This window comes from Bos javanicus, chromosome 7 (assembly GCF_032452875.1).
Source record: "Bos javanicus breed banteng chromosome 7, ARS-OSU_banteng_1.0, whole genome shotgun sequence".
NCBI lineage: Eukaryota > Metazoa > Chordata > Mammalia > Artiodactyla > Bovidae > Bos > Bos javanicus.
Window position 1 is genome coordinate 51054025 of NC_083874.1, and position 21071 is coordinate 51075095.

General features: G+C 48.2%; 1 protein-coding gene across 2 annotated transcripts; it reads right to left on the reverse strand.

The window, feature by feature from the left end:
- Positions 1 to 764: 764 nt before the first annotated feature.
- On the reverse strand, positions 765 to 12745 carry HBEGF (heparin binding EGF like growth factor). 2 transcript variants are annotated; one of them, XM_061423662.1, is made up of 7 exons: positions 12394 to 12745; positions 12023 to 12196; positions 10659 to 10712; positions 8989 to 9166; positions 3551 to 3706; positions 2636 to 2726; positions 765 to 2222 (listed from the first exon to the last, which is right to left on the reverse strand). In XM_061423662.1, the coding sequence occupies exons 1-6, from the start codon at positions 12437 to 12439 to the stop codon at positions 2654 to 2656; spliced, it is 681 nt and encodes a 226-aa protein (XP_061279646.1). In that variant the 5' UTR covers positions 12440 to 12745; the 3' UTR covers positions 765 to 2222; positions 2636 to 2653. The 2 variants fall into 2 exon arrangements, with proteins under 2 accessions (XP_061279646.1, XP_061279648.1); XM_061423664.1 differs by lacking the exon at positions 10659 to 10712 and having other exon boundaries at positions 12394 to 12741.
- Between the last annotated feature and the right edge of the window lie 8326 nt (positions 12746 to 21071).

Below are 21071 nucleotides of genomic sequence, written 5' to 3' on the forward strand. Positions count from 1 at the left end.
GGAAATGGGCTATATGGGAGTGAGGAGGAAGAAAGGGGACATCACAAGAGTCTGGGTAAGAGAGAATTCCCTGGTGGTTCAATAGTTAGGACTCCACACTTTCACTGCTGAGGGCACAGGTTCAACTCCTGGTCAGGGAACTAAGGTCCCCACAAGTGGTGAGACAAAATCAAAAGTTAAAAAAAAAAAGTCTAGGTGAGAGATGATGGCGAATTTGACTGAGATGATGATGGTGGCCGTGATAAGAAGTGGCTGCACTCTGCATATATCCAAAAGATAGGTCTGACAAGATTGGCTGATGGATGATAGATGGAATGTAGGGCACGAGAGGGGAGTCAAATGTGCCTGTTTCCACCAGGAGCAATGCCTGCTTGCACAGACAGCATAGTAGGGTCAGGCCCTGAGGCCAAGGTCTGCTGACTGAAAGAGTAGATGTCTTTCTTGGTTACAACCTTTCCTTTGTGAAAGTCTGTTCTCTCTTGCCTCAGATATGCTATCATGTAAGTATTAAGACAAATAATAAAAGTCAGATTACCAGTTGCAGCTCTGTCACTTACCAACTAGGTATCCTCAGGCAAGTTACATAGACTTTCCAAGCCTCAGTTTCTGATTCTGGAAAAATGGGACAACAGTAGCTCCTACACAGGATTGTTGGGGATACTGAGATAGTATAAACAGACTTGATGTAGAGCCCAACAGAGAGTCAGGGCTTAGAAAATACCTACATTAAACCACTTCCCAGTTAAAACAAGCACACAGAAGACTACAGAGTAAGGGTTATCTTTATTTGAATTGCAAAGTATAAACAAGAACCAAGTTTGGAAATACAGTTTTAGAAATACAAGTTTGGAAATACAGGTTTGTAACAGTTCAGAAATGGCACCAGAAACTTCCAGAAGGGACCATGACAGCATACCTTTGTAGTTTGGGTGAGGTGGGTGGGATTACACAAAAGCCCTCCCCACCTCCATCCTTCTCTGTAGCAATTGGTAGGTTATCAATTACTAAGAACAGTCAGCTCCAATGTCTCCTGTTCCTCCTCAGCCTTTTTCTTTGCAAATACCTTCTCTAGGTTATCCCCTGCTGCATTGACCCCTGTATGGAGTAGCACCAGAAGAACGGCAGGAGTAAGAGAAATGTCTTGACACAAGGGACAGTGAGTTCCCACTCTGTGGACCTGGGCCCACAGAGAGTGAGGGGCCAGGAAAGCTGGAGGCATGGAAGCCCAACCTCTTCTGGGATTGGGCAGGGAGAGGACACAGGATAACACTGATATCTGTTACATCTTGACATCAGCACCGCGGGCTTTCAAAACACAAACGGTAGACACAATCGCCTAGGCAAGACTGCAGTCCAACTCACAGAGTGGATCTGACAAAGTTAATTCCTACATCCTGACCATACAGAACTCCCCCTGTGGCACTCTGATCATGGAAGATCTTCAGAAATGTGGACAGACAATGGATGACTACAGATGGGTCACAGAGCCATCTCATGTTTGCAGCAGAAGAGTCTAATGTTGAGCCAGATGGTGGGGGATGTGGGGTGGAGGGCCAGGAAATTGCCAAAGTAACAGTCTAGGCACTTGAAAAATTGTTAGATTGTTAAAAACTAAATAAATTAACATACATAGAATAAAATAAATATATAATTTAAGAGGCATTTTACAAACAAACAAACAAAAATAGTTGTTATTTTTCCATCTGGGTAGAAGTCCCAAAATTCAGAGTTCTCAGGTCTATGGTATTTCACAGTTAACCCATCAAATCCAGCGCTGGAGGGTCCAAATGGCAGATCCCTTGGTGGTGACTTGAGTACATGGCTTCTCGATCTTTATTACTTTCTTCCAGTCCCCAAATCTTTCTTTCTTCCTCTCCTTCTGTTTTTTCAGTCAAAGATCCTGGAGCATATGGAATTTAACTGGCATTTTTAATCCAGAAGAGAAGTGTTCAAACAAACATATGGGGGTAAGTAGGGCTTGGTGCAGGAGAATCAGGACACGAAGGTCCCTCACTTTTGCTTTCTTCTGACCCAGATCCCACTGGACATATTCTGTTTGGCACTTGAAAGCTCTGGTATTTTGGCAAAGCAATTATGGGAGGCCCAATCTAGATGGCAACTGGGGATGAAGGAATCTTCATGGCTAGTTGTGAAGTCCTTCCCCTCTGTAGAATCTGTGATCAACTTGTATCTTCTCAGAGGTAGCAGTCCCCAGCTGATTCCTAAAGTACAAGAAGAAGGTATTTAAAGCTGGATCCAGCTTAAGAGGTCTTAAGAGTCTCCTAGGTCCAGCTTTAAGAAGTGGAAAATCTAAAAACAAACAACTACAACAAAAAGAAGTGGAAAGATCTTCTGGGAAGGGGTGGGAAGGAGAGGAGAAGAGGATGGGAGAAGCTGTCTTCTCAGGCATCTCTCTTGGGTATCTCTCTGGCAACTTTCACCCTAAGTAGAGATGCAGCACTGACAACCTTTTTGAAAATAATTCCGCAATGGGTCCCTGACTCCATGGAAGCCTGCCCCCTAACTTCCAGGTCAAGAGAAAAATGCCTAGAAAGAAGAATCCAGCATGCTTGGATCTCTTCCTAGATCCAGGAAAGGCGGTGATGGTACCATGGGGCAAAGGATGGACCATTACCTTGAGCGCAGGTTCCTCTCAGTGGGACGTAGTCATGCCCAACTTCACTTTCTCTTCATTTTCCACGTCATAACCTCCTCTTCTGTGGTACCTGAGGAAGGTAAGTTTTGTGAGCAAGTTCTGCCTGCTGTAACAGGGTGTGGGTTCCAGAGCTGGCCCTCCTAAAAGATTCTGGCGCAGTGGTTCTCTTCACACTTGGAAAAACCCAGAGGACATGGTGGGTCAACAGACCTCTGCCCAAAGGTCCAAATGCCCATATCCAAAGGATGCCCGTCTCTTAATTGCAGGTCACAATTTGCCAAGAGTTTTCATCTAATTTATACAATCCTCACAACATGCTTATGAAGTAGGGGAACAGAGATTACAATCCCTGGAAGATTACAGCTCTTAGAAAGACAGGTAATTAGATCCAGGTCTCACAACAGATGAGCTGCACTGCTTATAAATGGGCACAGAGTGATTAATAGGTCCCTCCGATCTAGAACAGAAGCAGGATCAGAAGTGTGGCCTGAGGTCCGGATGCCTCAGATTTAGAAAAATATACCAATAGCACCATTCATGCTCTGTTGACCAAATCACATCCTGATGCCAACAGAAAATAGAGTCAGGAAAAAGAACTGTGTGAAGATGTGGCTTCATGGGAGGGCTGCAGAGCCTGCTAGAACAGGACCTCCTATGACCTGGTGACTTTGGCCCTGGGTTCTAGACACTGGACATACGTCATACCAAAGAAGCCAGGCTCTTGGAGGGCCCATACCCAGGAATGTCAGTCAGGCTCTTAGCCCAGAATTTGGCAGAGGGTAGGGGGAGTAGGAGGTGGGGTTGGAGGTTTGGAGGGCTCATGTGACCATCAGATAAAAGATCCTAACGAAGGAGAAATAGAAGTGATTTTCAGAAACAGCCTGTAACACTCACCAAAACATGAGAAGCCCCATGATGACCAGCAGACAGACGGATGATAGCACCACAGCCACCACAACCAGGATGGTTGTGTGATCGTACGTATATAAGCGATTTTTCACCGGAAGGCTCAGCCCATGGCACCTCTCTCCGTGATAACCTGGGTGGCAGCTGGTCCAAAACAGAACAAAGCAGAGACAAAGTTAGTGGTCTGGTTTCACTCCTGATGATGGGCTGCCTACATAAGCCAAACTCCACTCCTCACAGCTTCAGCCTCTCTGTCTCTGTGATCCCTGTTGCTCCTCTATTCTTCTCTAGTACAAGGCTCTTTGGAAGCCCCTCTAAAGGCTCTGTGGCCTTCCTCCTTCACTCCAAGCCCTCCCCTTCTTCATTCCCTTTGGTTTTCTGGCCCCAGAATCCTGCTCCAGGCAGGAAAAAAGAAAGGACTGCAGGTTTTGGCTAGATAGGTTCCACGTGTGGATGATTAACTACATGTGTGTAAAGATGTTGTTTCAGTCAGTTCTGAGGACTTAGGCACATGGGTTGAACTGAGGGGATTCAGTATCACTCTCTCTAGTGAGGCCCCTCATCACTCTGACCCAGAAATAAACCCAGCCTTCCCCACCGATGCTCCCAGCAGCCAGTCCCTCTCTGCCACTGCCCAGCCTATTAATAGGCCTTGTTCCTTTGCCAGGAGTCATTTTTCTCAAGTTTCCTTCATTTAACTCCCAGCTCCCCCTGGGTGCAAGGCCCAACTTGAAAGCTGAATTCTGGCCTTTGACCTCTGAACATCCAGCTATCATCCCAAGACAAAGCAACAAAGCAAGAAAAACATCTTGCCCAGCTGTCCTGCCAGCGCATTTTAGATCATCAGAAACAACCCCCTCGGCTTTTTTCACTCAAGAAATAAATCAGGAGCTTCCCTGGAGGTCCAATGGTTAAGACTCTGTGCTTCCAAGGCAGATTTGATCCCTGGTCAGGGAACTAGGATTCTTGCAACAGGGCATGGCCAAAAAGAAAAAGAAAGAAATCACAGGCAACAGCCTCTTCTAACACAAAACTTTTCCTGAAAGCTCTTGGGAAGACTGAGAAATGCCCACTGTTGATCAGGCACATTCACGTCCCTTTCTTTATCTGAGCAGCCCACAGATCCTTTGATGTAGGTAGGAGCCCATGTCACAGAAAGGCAGAGAAATTTTCCCCATGGTCACACAGCAGGGCAGAAACACAGATGCAGACTGTCTGATGCTGAACTCGGCATGCTGCTCACTCGCATCCACGAATGCCTAGTCAGGGATGTGGTGGCCCTGTCTGCCCATGGCCTTTAGTCCATTTGCTGCAAAAGGAAGCACCAAGAAGTTGGGGGCCCTTTATTCTGAACTGCACATCCTCTGGGGAGAAGGTGAGGCACCTGGTTCCTCAGAGCAAAGCACCTCTTTTTCCTGTGGAAGGGTAGCAGGCAAGTTCCAAGGAACAGACCGACGCAGGCCCAGGGGCAGGCTGCCCCTGCCATCCTGCCCAGCACCTCTTTCTCTCCCATCTCCTGCACATTTTGAGAACCATCTCATTGCAAGATAAAAGTAGGTCAGGCCCACAGCACAGCACACAGTTCCGTGCCCAGCCTCTCCACACAACTGTCCCATCGACCCAGGTGGGCAAGACAATGACCCCTCTTCCTGCCGGGACATACAGGATGCTCTCAGGAGCACCCTGGAACATCACCTGTGCACCACACTTTACAAGACACTATTCTTATCAACTAGCTTAACTAAGACAACACCCTGGTAGGCAGCGATAGCCTCTTTTACATATTGAAAGACTAAGATTAAGGTCAGAGGAGAGTAAAGAATTTGCCAAATGTTTCAAAACTAGAGAGCAGAAGGGCCAAATTCCAAATTCATAATTCTTTCCATTCTGAACACTGTTACCCCAAGGAAACACATATCTGATGGGCTTGATGGATTTTTGGGGGTTGTCTGACTCTGATTTCTTAATTATTAGTATCTTGAATGATAAATAAATAATAATTAATAGCACACATTATAGGTTTACTATGAGCCAAGTACTGTGCTAATGGCTTTACAAGGATCACTTCTTCTTAAAAATATCCCTCTGAAGTAGGAGTTACTATCTCCATTTTAAAGATGAAGGGACAGAGGTTGGACTTCTGTTAGATAACCTGCCGAAGACTACACAGCGTGTAAGTGGTAGAGTCGAGTAAGGATTCAACCCAGTAATCTGGCTGACTTCAGAGACTGTGCTTTCCTGGGGGGAGGGGAGCTGAAGTTGAGTCTGTTTTTCACTTCAAGCCCATCATTCAAACCCCACAGGTACTTACTCAGATGATAGAAATAAAGCTTGGTCTCAGAGTCCCGCAATTCAGTTACATAATCCCTCCACCCCCTCCGCCACCCTGAGTCAAAAGGATAATAATGTAAACATCCTAATATTACCCACCTCCTCCTCCCTTTGTAGACAACTCCTGGCTCCCCCAGGGAAGGGGCATTCCAAGCATCCCAGGGTGGTGACAAGATCGTGTCTCTTGCCCAGAGCCGGCGACCCATCAAACTGGGACGTGTTCCTCCTACCCAAGTCTGTGGCCTGTTTCAGAACGTGTATTATAACAGAACCCTCTAGAGTCCAGAGACATCTTCCAAGTTGGATTTCTCCATGCCTATCCCAGGAGGTGGAGGGGCACCATTTGGCAGAGGGGACTCTGCATATATGAGTTCCAGACTGGCTCTGCTACTATTTCTAGCCAGGTGATCTGGAGCAAGGGAGGGTCACGTTTCCAAGCTTTGATTTTCTCATGTGAAAGACAGGAATAATAAGTGCCTACCTCACTAGAGCTTTATGAAGATCAAATGAGATAATATGGATAAAAGCACTGAATAAAGGCCAAATCCCACTTGTGTGGGAGTTAATCAGATTCCAGAGGATACTGCCCATATCCTTAGGAAAGGGGTACCAGAGTCAGAGTCAAGGGGAGGGGGGCTCGCTATTGCTTCTTGGCAACTGGGCAGCGAGGCCTCTTTCAGCCCTCTTTCAGCCCTGAGTCCTCCTCAGGCTAACTGTCCCTAGGCTTCCTCCAGCCACAGGAAATTTTGCAGTCAATTTCTGGGTCAGCAGCTCGTCAGGAGCCCCAGGAAACTGCTCTTTGAGGGTAACTTTTGGCTGGTGACACAAAAGGGTTTTCCTGTGGATGATGGCTGTGGAGGGCTGGTTTAGGAAGCTGGCCAGCCTCAAGCTTACCACGGCAGCCTGGACACACCCTGGCTGGCGGTTGCTGGGTCTGGAGGCTAGAAGGAGCCACAAAGGGCCCCAGATTTAGGTGCCCAGATGTCACATTCTCCCAAACCAGGAGCTCTATGTCTTTTTGCTGTCTGCTGCCCTGAGTACCAAGGGCTGGAGGCAGGAGGCAGAAAAACCAGACACAGAATCCAGCCCCTTGAAAATCTTGCCTTGGAAGCAGACAAAGTAGTCACATCAGACTTCAACATGTTCTTCAACTAGTAAAAGCCTTAAGAGACCTCTAGTATAATAGCTGCTCTCTATAAAACTGTGCTCCAACTCTGTAAGAACAGACGGGGAAGAAGGAAGCAAGCCAACACCTAGTGCAGCCTGGGGGCATGAAAAGCATGTTGGACTGGAAGTTAGGCACCTGAGTGCCTGTCCTATTTCCACCCACTTTATTTAGCTGCTGATCTCAAACCAAATCATTTCCTACTTCCGGGCTCCAGTTTCCTTATCTTTCAAGTAGAGACAGTAAGCCCTGCCTAACCAGCAGAGTGTTTTTGAGAATACAGGGCTATATTTTCCCATCCCCTAGAATAACTGGCACCAAGTGGGTAGTCAACATATACCTGTTGGGCTCAATTCATATTAAATATAAACTGTTAAGCTCCAGGAAAAAGGAGAGAAGGCATCATCACAGTCTTCATCACCATCCCTAGGGGCACCTTGGCCCTGGACACCATTACCTAGGTTCTTTGGGCTTAGGTGGTCGGTCGAGCCCAGGTGTGCAGGAGAGCAGCCTTACAAGGGTTCTCAGCTGAGCAATGGAAGTCCACCCACCAGTGCCCTGGCCAGTTCAGCCCAGACAGATTCCTGGCCTGAATCCATCTTGACAACCCTCAGAGTGACTGCCTCCACCCTGTGTTAATGAGGCCATTTTACAAATTTAAGACAAACATTCCCTGCCCTGTCCCCAGACCTCTGGGAGAATAATATGGGAACTGTTTAGGTTACTCTTAAGCACCCCCATCCAACACCAAGTTCCTGATACAGATATTAAAGGAGACGACCCACAAGTGACTGTGGACATGGAGAGGGGTGATGGATCCTACTGCCAAATACAGGGCAACTCTGCTATATGAGACCAGATGGCAAAAGGAAGCTTTAAAAAAAAAAAAAAAAAATCAAAGGATCTGTACCAATCACAGAAGCAGAAGTGCCAGGCAGCCAAGCCTTCCTGCCACGCTGGGAGGCAGTGTGCACACAGTAGTTTCCTGATCTGCCCAGAGTCTCCCAGGTCACAGAGGCTGCCTCCCCATAGAAACTCCAGCCCGAAAGAAGAGAGAGCATGATTGCAGCCTGATGTGGGTGTGGGTCTTGGGTACAGTGGTGACATTATGCCTGCCACAGAGCATGGCAGTGTCGTCATCCCTGAGGGACTGCCAAGGCAGCCGTTTGCTGGGCTCAGCCTAGCAAAGTAGCTGGGGAACCCATGGCCCCTCCACCCACACCCCTGCCCAGGGAAGGGGTGGTGCCGTCTGACCGGGGGCTGATGCCTACTGAGATGGGTTCTATTTTCCGTTAATCCTGCACAAAGGAAGTGTTCTCCCACCCCCATGGCCAAAGGTCAATACCCACCACGTCCCCCACATCCTGGCCCTCGCTGGGGTGAGGAAGAAGGGTTTCTCCCTGCTCCCACAATGATTGCTTTCTGTACAATCCTGCCATGCCTTACAATTAACCCACATCTGCTCACTCACATGCACATTTGTCTGAGCACACCTGCACAGCACACGTCCAAAGGCACCTCGTACCTGCCTGCAGGACTTAGGAAAGGAGGCCACGGGAGCTGCACTCCGCCCAGGAGCCCCACTCTGCCGTGTTTCCTACTTGCTTCTCCCATCTGGAGTAGAGCATGAGGCAGAGATGAAGAACCTGCCTTCAGGTGTCAGCTCTCCTAGTCACATGCTCATTTCTGAACAAGCAGGAAATGCCCCCAAAGATGAAAGAGCGTCACAAACCCACGCCACAGGAAATTGCATCCTATGTTGGGGGGAGCCCCTTCCGCTGACTAAAAATATTTCCCCTCCTCCCAACTTCCTCCCAGAGGGTGAGAAGAAACTGAGTGGATTTATGAATTCAAGGAACAGTGATAATGGAAGAACAGCCACTAGGCTGACAGACTGAGCTGATAACAGCCACAGGGAAGGGACACTTACATGCAGGTTGGAACCCGGAGCTCCTTCACGTATTTGCATTCTCCGTGGATGCAGAAGTCCTTGTATCTCCGAAGACATGGGTTTCTCTTCTTCCCTAACCCCTTGCCTTTCTTCTTTCTTTTCCCACGCTCCTCCTTGCTTGGTGTGGCCAGAGCTTGTGGCTTGGAGGAGAAAGCAGCTGCAGTAGAAAAGTACCCTGTTAAGTCTTTGACTCCCTCAAGGGAAAAAAAAAATCAGAACAGCACAGTGTTTGGAAGGACACTTTGATTCTACCTAAAGTCAGTCTGGGCAGACCACCCAAAAGTGGTAGAGGAAGTAGAGGCTGGTGGGGGGTCCCAACGAAGGTATTTCACAACCTCATTTTAAGAATCTCATTCTAAGAATGCTAGCTTCAGTAGAGTAATTGCAGCTGATTGGGCAATTCTACCGACCTCACTCCTACCCCTGTCTATACTCAGCTCCTACTCCCCCATACCCACTTGGTTCTATTTTGGCCTTAAATCAGCCTCATTTCCTGATGTTGCACTCAGTGACCCACTTACAGGAAGACAGTGTCAGAGATAAAAACTGCTTCTGGAGAAGGCACTTGGAGGGTATTTTAGAGGAAAGAGGTTTCTAAAATAATAATAATGCCCAGGCGGTACCCTCTGGGGTACCCTGTAGCACCAGGGTACCATAAGCCCAGACCAGAACCCAGCTCAGGGACAGCAAGCAGGCCATCCTTGGTCAGACACTTGCTTCTTAACTTAAAAAAATTTTTTTTAATTTTAATTTTAAAAAATATTATTGATCTATAATTGATTTATAATATTGTGCTAATTTCAAAGAGCCTTGCTTTTTTGACATCAAGCAAAATATTTACCCTGCTCGGTGCTCTTTGCAGTTCACTACTTCTCGAAGGCCCATTTACATTTATCCCCAGATGTCCTGTTTATTGCTTTCTAGGATGGGGTGCCCAAGAGGCAGAAAGACGGAGAGCAAAGAACTATCAAAAGGAACTAGAACAATGATGGCTCTCTCCATTCTTTCCATGCTTCAAAGGAGAAAAACAATCTCACACAGACATCCAGCTGGGACTGACCTTGGGCTATGCCCATCAGCCCAGGGGTCTGACGCCAGTCTTCCCTTCCCTGTCCCAGCAGAAGAAAAGGTGCCTGCTGTCTATGGCTATAGGCACATGTCTGGCAGAAGGGTGAGCATCATACATTATTAGATTGAAGGCTTAGGATTCTGAAAGTAGAATTTACTTCAAAATATATGGCTTTCCATTTTCAGATGAAAAACCTGAGGTCCCAAAAGGTACTGACTTGACCAAGGTCATGCAGGTTGGGATCTGAAATGTGGTCTCTGGACTCCATATCCAGTGCTCTTCCCCAACACACTAAGCTGCCTCATACACCCCAGCAGTGTCCTCCTCCAGACAAGCCCAGAGCACTTGGGATGCTGAGCCAGGAACCAGACAATGAATGGGCTCTGAAGTCAGCAGAATGGTGCTCGAATTACAGCCATGTGATCCTGGGCAAGTCCCTTAATCTCTCTGAACCCTGAGGTTCTTGGTAAAAAGTGAACAGGCGTTCCTATTTCAGAGGGTTGCAGCAGGATTAATTAATTCACAATAACATGTTAAGTGACTAGAACACAGAAGACACTTAGTAAATGGTAACAGTTACTTATTTCAGGTGACAGGATCCCTAGACTTGAAAAATAGTCTTTGCCCAGCAAACCTGAGAAAAGAGAAGAGACAGGTGCCAATAGTCCCATAGTCCCCTGTTCCTACCGTGCAGACCCAGGCCCCTTCAGAACTCAGAAGAAGCAGATGCTCAGAGGAAATTAGTGACCACAGTTGTGGTGAAACTGAGGCAGGAGAAACGAGCCAATCAGAAAAGGGAGGGAGAGAGTGACAGGGTGACAGTCAGGCTCCTGCTGGGGAGAGGGAGCAGTGAGTCAGGTCTGTGAGGTATGAGGAGCAGCTGTGTGGGTGGAGAGTGAGTCACAGCCCAGCTCTGCCCTTCCTAGGAGAGGGCCAGGAGAATCCAGGTTGTTCAGGCCAGGGGTGATCCCCGCCCCCTGGAGGGCTACTGTGAAAGGATGGAAGGTGAGAGCCCAGCCTCAGCTTTGGAGTGGACAGCACCTAAGGTAATCCCTGGGTAAGGAAGAAGAAGAGTGGCAGAGAAGCAGGCAGAGTTAGAACAGGTGGGTATCTTTCCAACCAAATATAGTCATTCCGGGGCTCCAGGGCTCAGTCCCTGCTCCACCCTCAAGAATCTCTGCAGGTGACTGGGGGCAGGGAAACAGGCGATACTGGAGGCTCTGGACTCTGCCCTGCACTTGTATGTACTTGGCCACAGCACCTTTGCTGGTTGAAGGATCCCACCTGGCCCTTCCTCCTCTGGAGCCCCTCTCAGGGCCTCCAAGTGGTCAGGAAGTATCCAGGCTTGTGAAGGATTTGTGGACACCCAGCATATCAAAACAGCTCTCTAGGGTCCCAGTGCTCGCCATTCACAGCCTCCCCAAGAGGTGCCGGCCTCACCTGGCAGGACCAAGTGTTCCTCATTCCCCACTGTTTCCCCAACCTGGAGACAGGTGGATGCAGGAGACTAATCCTGCACACCTGGTATGTGCCTAGCACCTCCACATCTGTGATTTTATACATAATAGTCAATTAATGTGGAAATTAGATCTTGTGCACATTTTTATATAGAAACTCTAGGGAAAGCATCTCAACCAGTCCTTGTTCCTGTCACCTAGCTTACCTCAGAGAAGAACACACAAAACCCAAGCACCTTGCCTGTCTCAATTTGCCCCCAAGTATGCAGACGGGCAGCAATGTGGCATGTGAGACCCGAGGACAAAAAAGATAACAGGACCTACGTTCTAGGATCCCCCAGGGAGCTTGTCAGGCCAAGAGGCTTTTCCTTGAAGTCCTCTCTTGAAAAGCTCCAAACCACAACTGTGCCCAATCGGCATAAATGCCAGATCCTATGATACTTCAACTGACCACCAGGGTCCGAAGATGGGCAGCCCCCACACGCACCTCTGAAAAGGTCCAGGTTTGCCTCTTCCAAGTCCAGGACTTCCCGGCCTTGGCCACCTCCCGCGGGCAGCAGCTGGTCCGTAGATTGAGTAGGGGTGTCCAGATTGCTGGTTCCAGCAGCCAGGCCTCTCCGAAGCCGCTCCAGGCTCTCGCCAGTCACCAACGCCGAAAGCACTGCGGGTAAGGGGCGAGGCCGCCTCAGACCCCCAGCCCAGACCCCAGTCGCCATGCACCGCGGCCGGCTCCCGCAAGCCAGGGAGCACGGGCCCCACCAAGTGGCTCGCGCCGGGGACGCTGCAGCGATCTTCCCCCGTGCCCCCAGCAGAGTCCCCATCCCCCCAGACCTCCGGGAGCGGCGGCAGCCCGCTTACCTGCAGCAAGAAAGAGCTTCAGCACCACCGACGGCAGCAGCTTCATGGTCCCGGACTCGGCGGAGGCGAGGCAGCAATCACTTTGGGGGGCGGCGACCACCGGACGCTGGCACGGGAGACGGGCGGGAGAAGCTCTGGAGATCCCGGCGGGCACGGTCGGCTGCCGGCCTCTGGGTGCAAGCCTGCCTGGGATTTGCGCGGAGCTCGCGGCCGCTGGGCGTCTCTCTATTCACTCCGTCTGTCCGACCGCCCGAGCCCTAGTGCCTCAAGCAAGAGAGCCAGCTGCTTGCCGCGCGCAGCTCCCTGGGTCGACTGAGCACTCCTCGGCGTGCAGCCTGGAATAAGGCTCCGGGAGGCGCCGAGGCTCCGCCCCGCCCCCCGCGGCCCCCTCCCGCCTCCCGCTCTGGGATGCCGGCCGGGCTCCAGGCGCCGACCGCTCAGCTCCCGACCCCGCGGGCGCGGCGGGGAAAGGGGGCGGGAGAAAGGGGCGGCGCTCACATATTTTGGGACTAGGCCAGTGCAGCCGCGGCCTGACTGTGGGTAGGGCTGCTGACCGGCAGGTGGCGGGGACCAGTTCCTACCTTTCCCCAAATGCTGGTCCGCCGCTGCAACCTTGTGACCGCTGAGCTGCGCTTCGCCCTTGGACACCCCTCGTTCTTTCTTCTCTTCCAGGCCTGGTCTCTTCGGTTATCCGTGCTCTAAACCAGAGATCTCCGCCCATGTCTTCTTCTGAGTTTCAGAAACCTGCTTCTTTGCCTACCCACAAATCAAGGAGTAAATAATAATTAATTCATTTATAATTTAAAAATTAAACACATGAATGCCAGCAAGTGCAGCTGCAGGCATCTGGTATCAACCCAGCAAAAGCAAAGGAAGTTAGTATTCTTCCATCCACTGGAGTGGCTTCTTTCCATCTTTGTCCCAGATGACATAGTCTCCATTAGGATTTTTGAACTCTGGATTATAATTCCCAGGCTTCTGGGATTGAAGAAACACAGGCTGTGAAACAAGCCTCATACTTTTCTTTGTCTTTGAACGCCATCTTCTTCAACAGAAAAGCTGAGCCCCCTCCCACAGGACCCAGCTGGCTGGCCTAGGTTGCCACCTTCAACAGGTGCCAGGAGATTGATGTGTTTCTCTAACAATCTATGTATTTTTACAGAAATCCTCTGGAGTCAATGTCCTGACCCAAAGAAATAACTCTCAGTAGGCATTTCAGCTCCCAGGGACATGCTGGGGCGGGAGTTGTATGACACAAGGCTGGGTTGGCATTCAGAGCCCTCAAATTGTGCCAGATAGAGCTGCTTGCCTGCTTCAGCCCATGTGTAGGGATAAAAACAGGCCTGCTATTTATACACAGCCTGTTCCACTCTCCCTCCCCATCCATAATTCTGCAGGAGTCCATGGGGCTCTGGCTTCTTAACTTGCCCCTAGCAACTACCCCCAGGTTTAGGTTTCCACAGTGCCCTGGAATCACTATAGACCTAAGCTGGAATCCTGACTTGGCTTCTTACTGTGTGACCTTGGACAAGATGTTTAATCTCACTGAGTCTCAGTTTCCACGTCTCTCAAATGGGAATAACAAAAATAGTAATGCCTACTTTATAGAGAGCTTCTTGAAGATTGATCAAGGGAACAGACATGTTCTAGTAAATGTGCCATATTATTATCATTATTATTACTAAGCATTCTACATTGACCATTCCATTTCCTTAGAGACTTCTTTTCTCTCCCTTCCCCACAGGTCTGAGGCTTCATGTGTGGTTGGGCTGGTTTTAGGAGGAAGCTTACCTATCGCCTATTTGGCCAAGTGCCACTGTGGGATTGCTCCTTTGGGTGATCAGTATCGGGCCTAGGACCTCAGTAGACAGTCACCACCCAGGCCACACCTTTGTTCTCCTTCAACAGCTGCCTGACAACCTGCTTCCCCACAACAAAACTGCCTCAGGGTTAGGGCTCTCCCCAGGGGAAGGTGGGGGGAACACTTCCTGACACGCAGCCAGGTCACCCCTCCCCCGGCCCCTGCCAGGGCCACACCCTGCTCTCCTGTCTCAGCCTGCCTCTCACAGGCTCTTTCCTTCCGCCCTCTCACCCTCACATCAGTCGTAGCCCATTCACGGGGCAACTCCAAGTTTTCATCACACCTGTGAGCCTCACCCCAGCTACGTTTGTATGTCATTCACTTTTTACAGGAAGGACCTGGAGAAAGAATTCAAAAGGCCTGGAATGGTTTGGGGACAGTCACTTCTCTCAGAACTTTGAGTGTCCTCTAATCTGAAAAAGAAATCACGGACTTACCTGGTGGTCCAGTGGTTAAGAATCCACCTGCCAACGCAAGGGACACAAGTTCGGTCCCTGGTCCCAGAAGATCCCACATGTTGCAGAGCAACTAAGCCTGTGTGCCACAATTATTGAGCCCACGAGCCCCAACTACTGAAGCTTGCGGCTAGAGCCTATGCTATGCAACAAGAGAGTAGCCTCCACTCATCACAATCAGAGAAAGCCCACGCACAGCAAAGATCCAGCTCAGCCAATAAATAAATTAATTTTCAAAAATAGAAAAAGGAGGGGCTTCCCTGGTGACTCAGTGGTAAAGAATCTGCCTGCCAACGCAGGAGATGCGGGTTCAATCCCTGGTTCAGGAAGATCCCACGTGCCACAAAGCAACTAAGCCCAAGAGCCACAACTCTTGAGCCTATGCTCTAGAGCCTGGGAGTTGCAACTACTGAAGTCTGGGTGCATAGAGCCTGTGCTCCTCAACAAGAGAAGCCCGCAGTAAGAAGTCTGCACAACAACGAACCCAGCAGAGCCAAAAATAAATTAAAAATATTTAAAAAATAGAAAAAGGAATCACAATTCATTCTGGGGCAGTATCATTAACTCATTTATTCCACAATAACCGAACACTTTTCAGGCACTAAGAGACAGCAAAAAACAAGACAGCCAAGGATGTGCTATTATGGAGCTCACATTCTACAGTAGGGGGAGACAGGCAACACATTAAATAAATTAAAAAGGAAAATAGATCCTATGATGACAAATACTAAGATGAAAGTTAAATTTTAATGGTATACTCTAGGATGCTATGTCCCAGTGCTCGGAACAACACTTTAGATTTGGTGACTGATTAGCAAAGGTCTTTCTGAGCCTGTGACCTGGAAGCTGATGCTTGAATAACAGAAGGAACCAGCTTTGTGATGATCCACTGCTGAAGTATTCTAAGCAGAGCAACTCGGGCAAAGACTTTGAGGTGGAAACAAGCCTGGAGCACTCAGGGAACAGCAAGAAGGCCAGAAAGGAGGGAGGGTTAGATAACATTAAAGCAAAGACCAAGGACAGATAACAGAGGATGTTATAGGCCCCAGGTTGTTGTTATTGTTTATTTGCTAAGTCATGTCTGACTCTCTTTGAAAGCCTTTGAACTGTAGTCCACCATGATACTCCTCTGTCCAGGTAAGAATACTGGAGTAGGTTTCCATTTCCTTCTCCAGGGGTCCTCTCCTGCATTGGCAGGCAAATTCTTTATCACTGAGCCACCAGGGAAGCCCCCAAGCCCCAGGCAGATGCTGGTTTTTATTCCCTATCTCTGTGAGCATCAAAGGCGATGTCAGTGGGAAAGCACAGTTATAAAGGATTCTTTCACCTCCTCCCCTTTCTCCACCCAGGCCTCCTCATGCTCTCTGGCGTTCAAGCACCAAGGACACACTCCTGAGGAAGCAGACAGGCCACTCTGCTTTCCCTAACTATCTAGTGATGGACAATGGGCAACTGAGGCTTGGAAACCTGCTGGCCCTGGGCCACCAGTGAGTCCCAAGGGGGCAAATCCACAGGAGAAACCCTGGCATCCTGCTTCCCAGCTCTGTGCTGGCTTCCCAGGCCTCTGGAAAGGCAGGCTTCATGGGACCCTGAGTGTCACTGACTCTCTGCTAGGCCACACAGACCTACATTTGGGAAGAGCACTTTCAAGCCAGTGGGGAGGAGGTGCTGGTGGTGACAAGAAAGGGGAGAAGGGGACATGAAGGGACCCACCTGAGTCCCTTCTCCAAATGTGGCTGAGATGTCTATGCAGGTCAATTGTGCTCCCACACCTGACTGTGCATCAGAATTACCTGAGAATTTATTTAAGATAAAGAGGTCCAAGCCTCATCCCAGTCCTCCTAATTCAAAACTTCCTGGGGTAGGGCCCAAACATTTACATTTTGAGCATGTAAGTTTGACATCAACCAGGATTTAAAGCACTGGTCTACATAATTAACTAGGGTAACGAATTAAGCATCTGAGCAAAATCTGAACCTCTGAGGCAGAGACGGTCGAGCTTTAAGCAATGACACTTCCCATGTGCTCATAATCTTGCATGATCTTCACAACTGCCCTAAGACTAGATACTCCTCCCTATTTTAAAGGGGTAAAGCTAAAAACAGGTGAGTAACAGCCCAATGCCACCCAGTTATCAAGAATCTCAGACTCAATTAGAATTCCTCTCTTTCTTCTGGGCCTGTGCTCTTAAGGTTCAGCGCTACTCTGAACAAACACATGAGACGATGGCCGCCCTCCCTCTGCCTCTACAGACAGTAACGTCCTCAGCTTCACTGAGGCTCAGTGCTCCATCTGTCCTGGGGGAGGTGGTAAGAATCTCTGCCTCACAGACTGGAAGGAGGCCTAGGTAAGAGCATCAGGGCAGTTAACGAAATGGGTACACTCTCGGGAGCCAGACTGTCATGGGTTCAAATTTGGGTTCTGCTATTTTTCTAGCTTTCTAACTTTGGACATGTTAGTCAATTTCTCTTATCTATAGTTTGTTCATCTGCAAAATGGGGGCAATAATCATAGAATATGATGCCTGGCCCATTGTAGGTGCTGACTTGGTGACAGCTGCAGTTAAGAGCAGATTTGCTTTCTTCCTCTTTATTCCTTCCCCACTTCCTTCCTTTCTTCCTTCATTCTTCCCTCCCTTCCTTCCAGTGGGAGTTTAGTAAGGTGCTGCTTTAACCTGGACCAGTCATCCTCAGTTGAAGTGGTCCCTCTCTGCTGGGAGATGGCCATAATTACCAATGAGACAGTGGCTCTGCAAGGCCACTCAGAGTTTCAGAAACCTCCACCCAAGAAAGCAGTCCTGACTCACAACATGTGTCCCATGGGGAAGGGATACAGCTGCCTTCTCCTTCTATTCTGACCCGGAGAAGTGAGTGCTAAGTGGACCCAGAGCTCAGCTGGCTGGGGAGACTGCTAAGGGAGGGGTTCCTCCATGGAAGATACTTCTATCACCAGGTGGCCATGGGCCCAGTTACCCAAATTTGGAAACTCAGGGTAAGGGGTCATTGCTCCTATCCCAGTATGATTTCTCTCATCCATATCTCTTTCCCCATCAGAGCCCGTTGATCCAGCAGTTTTGGGGGTGCAGCTGGATTTGAACTCAGGTCTACCCTTTGAAGTCCCCTTGCACCTCCTATGCTGACTGGGGGCCCCTGGAGGAAGTGCCAGATAATGCTTCATGCATACCCAGGGGGTGGAGAGGCTCTGCTGTCTGATTGCCTGGAGTCAAGATCCTTTGAATAGGGTGAAAGTAGGGATGGATGGAGGGGGAGGTTAGAGGATGTCTGGAACCCATGTCATCCACAGAAGATGTGGAGGAAAGGGATTTATGATGTGCTTGGCGAAGGCCTGGATTCCAGGCCATCCTCCTCCATTTCTGGGCCCATTTCTGTGACTTCAAGAGATTTAAATTTCCAGTCCCAGGACTTTACCCCTTCAGTCATCCCCTAGCATAGACGGCTACGTGATTCTTGTGCATCACACAACCTGCCTCCCTCCTCAAGCTTCAGGTTCCTCTGTGTAAAATGAAACTTTGAAACAATTGTTCTGTATTCAGGCACTGGCCAGTGATGTCCATCGTGAACTGTTTGCAGTCATGTTGCTGTGAAAAGGCTTGCCAAGACAATTCTATGACGATCTACAGTGCCTGATCTACAAGATGTGATAAACTTTCTATGTGATAACCTTTCTCTCTGTGCCTCAACTTTGTCTTCTGATGGGGAGAGAATAACAATCTTCTTAGGGGGCTCTTGACAATTGAAGGAGATAGCATCTCTGAAAGTGCTTGGCAAAAGGGAAAGCACTATATGAATAGGCCAGAACTACTATTAACATCTCCAGAGCTCAGTCTTGGAACAAGATCACATCACATCCTGTACCAGGAATGTGTAAGTTTCATTCCCCTTAGAAATGTGGTCGGGGCTTCCCTAGTGGCTCAGTAGTAAAGAATCTACCTGTCAATGCAGGGGACATGGGTTCTGATCTCTGATCCAGGAAATTCCCATGCCTTGGGAGCAACTAAGTCCATGCGCCACAACTATTGAGCCTGTGCTCTAGAACTTGTGAGCCATCACTACTGAAGCCCGTGTGCCGTAAAGCCCATGCTCCGCAACAAGGGAAACCACAGCAGTGAGAAACCTGAGCACTGAAACTACAGAGTAGCCCTTGCTCGCTACATCCAGAGGAAAGCCCCTGTGGCAATGAAGACCCAGCACAGCCAAAAATAAATAAATAATTAAAGAAAAAAAAGGAAAGAAATTTGGTCACAGAGAGCTGCAATTTAACAACATCCATTTGCCTTTTTATTATTTTATTTTATTTTGGGGGCTGTGCCTAGTGGCTTGCAGGATCTTAGTTCCCCAACCAGGGATCAGGCCCATGCCCCCTGAAGTGGAAGCACAGAGTCCTAACCACTGGACCACCAAGGAAGTTCCATTTGTTCTTTTTTATAACTTAGGATTGATCTAAGACAATGATTCACAAAGGAAGAGGTACTAAGTCTTAAGGAACATTTTAGAAATCTGTGGGAAAGTTTTCATTGTCACCAATTGAGGAACCCAGACAGAGAAGCCTGGTGGGCTGCAGTCCATGGGGTCGCTAAGAGTCGGACACAACTGAGCGACTTCACTTTCACTTTTTACTTTCAAGCATTGGAGAAGAAAATGGCAACCCACTCCAGTGTTCTTGCCTGGAGAATCCCAGGGACAGGGGAGCCTGATGGGCTGCCGACTATGGGGTCGCACAGAGTTGGACACGACTGAAGCGACTTCGAAGCAGCAGCAGCAGCAGCAGGCATTTATTTGTGAGGGAAAGCTGTTGGGCTCACACTATTAAGAACTGCCTGTTGTGGAGAAGGAAATGGCAACCCATTCCAGTATTCTTGCCTGGGAAATCCCACAGACAGGGGGGCCTGGTGACTCTCTACAGTTCATGGGGTTGCAAAGAGCTGGACACGATTTATGGGGACTAAACAACAGCAATGTGGTATCTATTCATAGGTAAATCTTATAGTATACTATGGTTACTTTGTCTTTTCCAGTGCATTTTGTTTTCCCTGGAGTGAAATGATTTTCTGGCATTTTTATATTGGGTTAATTTTCTATGTACTTAGTAGTAATTCAAATCCAAACACTTCCTCAGTTATGTAAATCTCTTTTCAAAATCTTCAAGTTCATTGAGGGTTATGTTAAGTTTGTCTTCTTGAAGAAATCACTCCTAAAGTTCTCTAACAATGTGGGTTCAGTGTTGTCTTAGCCTGGTTCCCCGTTACTGTCACCCTCAGGATTCCTTCTGATTCTGCCTTGCGTTGGATCTTCTGAACCCCGGACCCCCATATCTGTATGTATTCGATCCAAACCTCTGTTTTTTGGTAGACGACATTCTCCAGTAGTTTTCTAATAAAAGGAGTTTGGGAGATGGAAAAAAAAGAATTGCCCCTGGGAATTGGAGGATGCTTCAATGACATTTAAGATTCTTGATGGGTTGTTTGTAAAGGTGACTTGGACAGATGTGTCAATAAGCAATTTATGAGGGAAAAAATTGCCGCACATTCCACACTGCTGTTGAGTGTCTCACCAGATACTCATATGGGTAAAACTCTTGATTACAATTACTTGAACCTAGGTTCATCCCTAATTCACACAGAAACACAAAAAGAGGGACTTCCCTGGTAGTGTTGTGGCTGGAACTCTGTGCTCCCAATGCAAGAGGCTTGGGTCTGATCCCTGGTTGGAGAACTTCTGCAGCTAAGAGGTCACACGCTGCAACTGAAGATCCATCTTGCAGCTAGGACCTGCAGCAAGGCCAAATAAATAAGTAAATATTTTTTAAAAACACAAAAATGGTTTTTGCACTGTTTTCCAGGAATGGAATTAAGCGTGAATTATTAATGTTGGTGGTATTTGAGTTGCTGAACAAAAAACCTATATTTATATTTGTAGTTGTCACATTCAAGACAAGTCTGTGTAGGTGCAAGTAATGGGCTACTTCATTGAGATTTCTAGAGTAGTTGTGGCCAAGCATTTGATATTCAAATATCATATTTTTAATCACTTTTATATTAATTAGGGTATTGACTATATATATATATACACACATATATACATACGCACACGTATATATTTTAATGCTTAGAGCACACCACGTGGCACACCACGTGGGATCTTAGTCCCTCAACAAGGGATGGAACCCATACAACCTGCATTGAGAGTGTGAAGTTATAGCTGCTGGACCGCCAGAGATGTCCTGGATATTGACTTTCTTTAAAGAGAAAAGTGTGCAGATAGGATATTATTGTTAACTTCATTTCAGAATATTAAAGGGTTGTTAATATATTTGTAATAAAAAAGGAAATACTGATTCAGAAA

Coding starts and splice junctions, on each gene's coding strand:
- HBEGF (XM_061423662.1), bottom strand. CDS start 12,439: ATGAAGCTGCTGCCGTCGGTGGTGCTGAAGCTCTTTCTTGCTGCAG. Junction 3,707..8,988: donor CTCCGGGTTCCAACCTGCAT/GTAAGTGTCCCT, acceptor GTTTTGGACCAG/CTGCCACCCAGGTTATCACG. Junction 2,727..3,550: donor ATGGGGCTTCTCATGTTTTG/GTGAGTGTTACA, acceptor TACCTTCCTCAG/GTACCACAGAAGAGGAGGTT.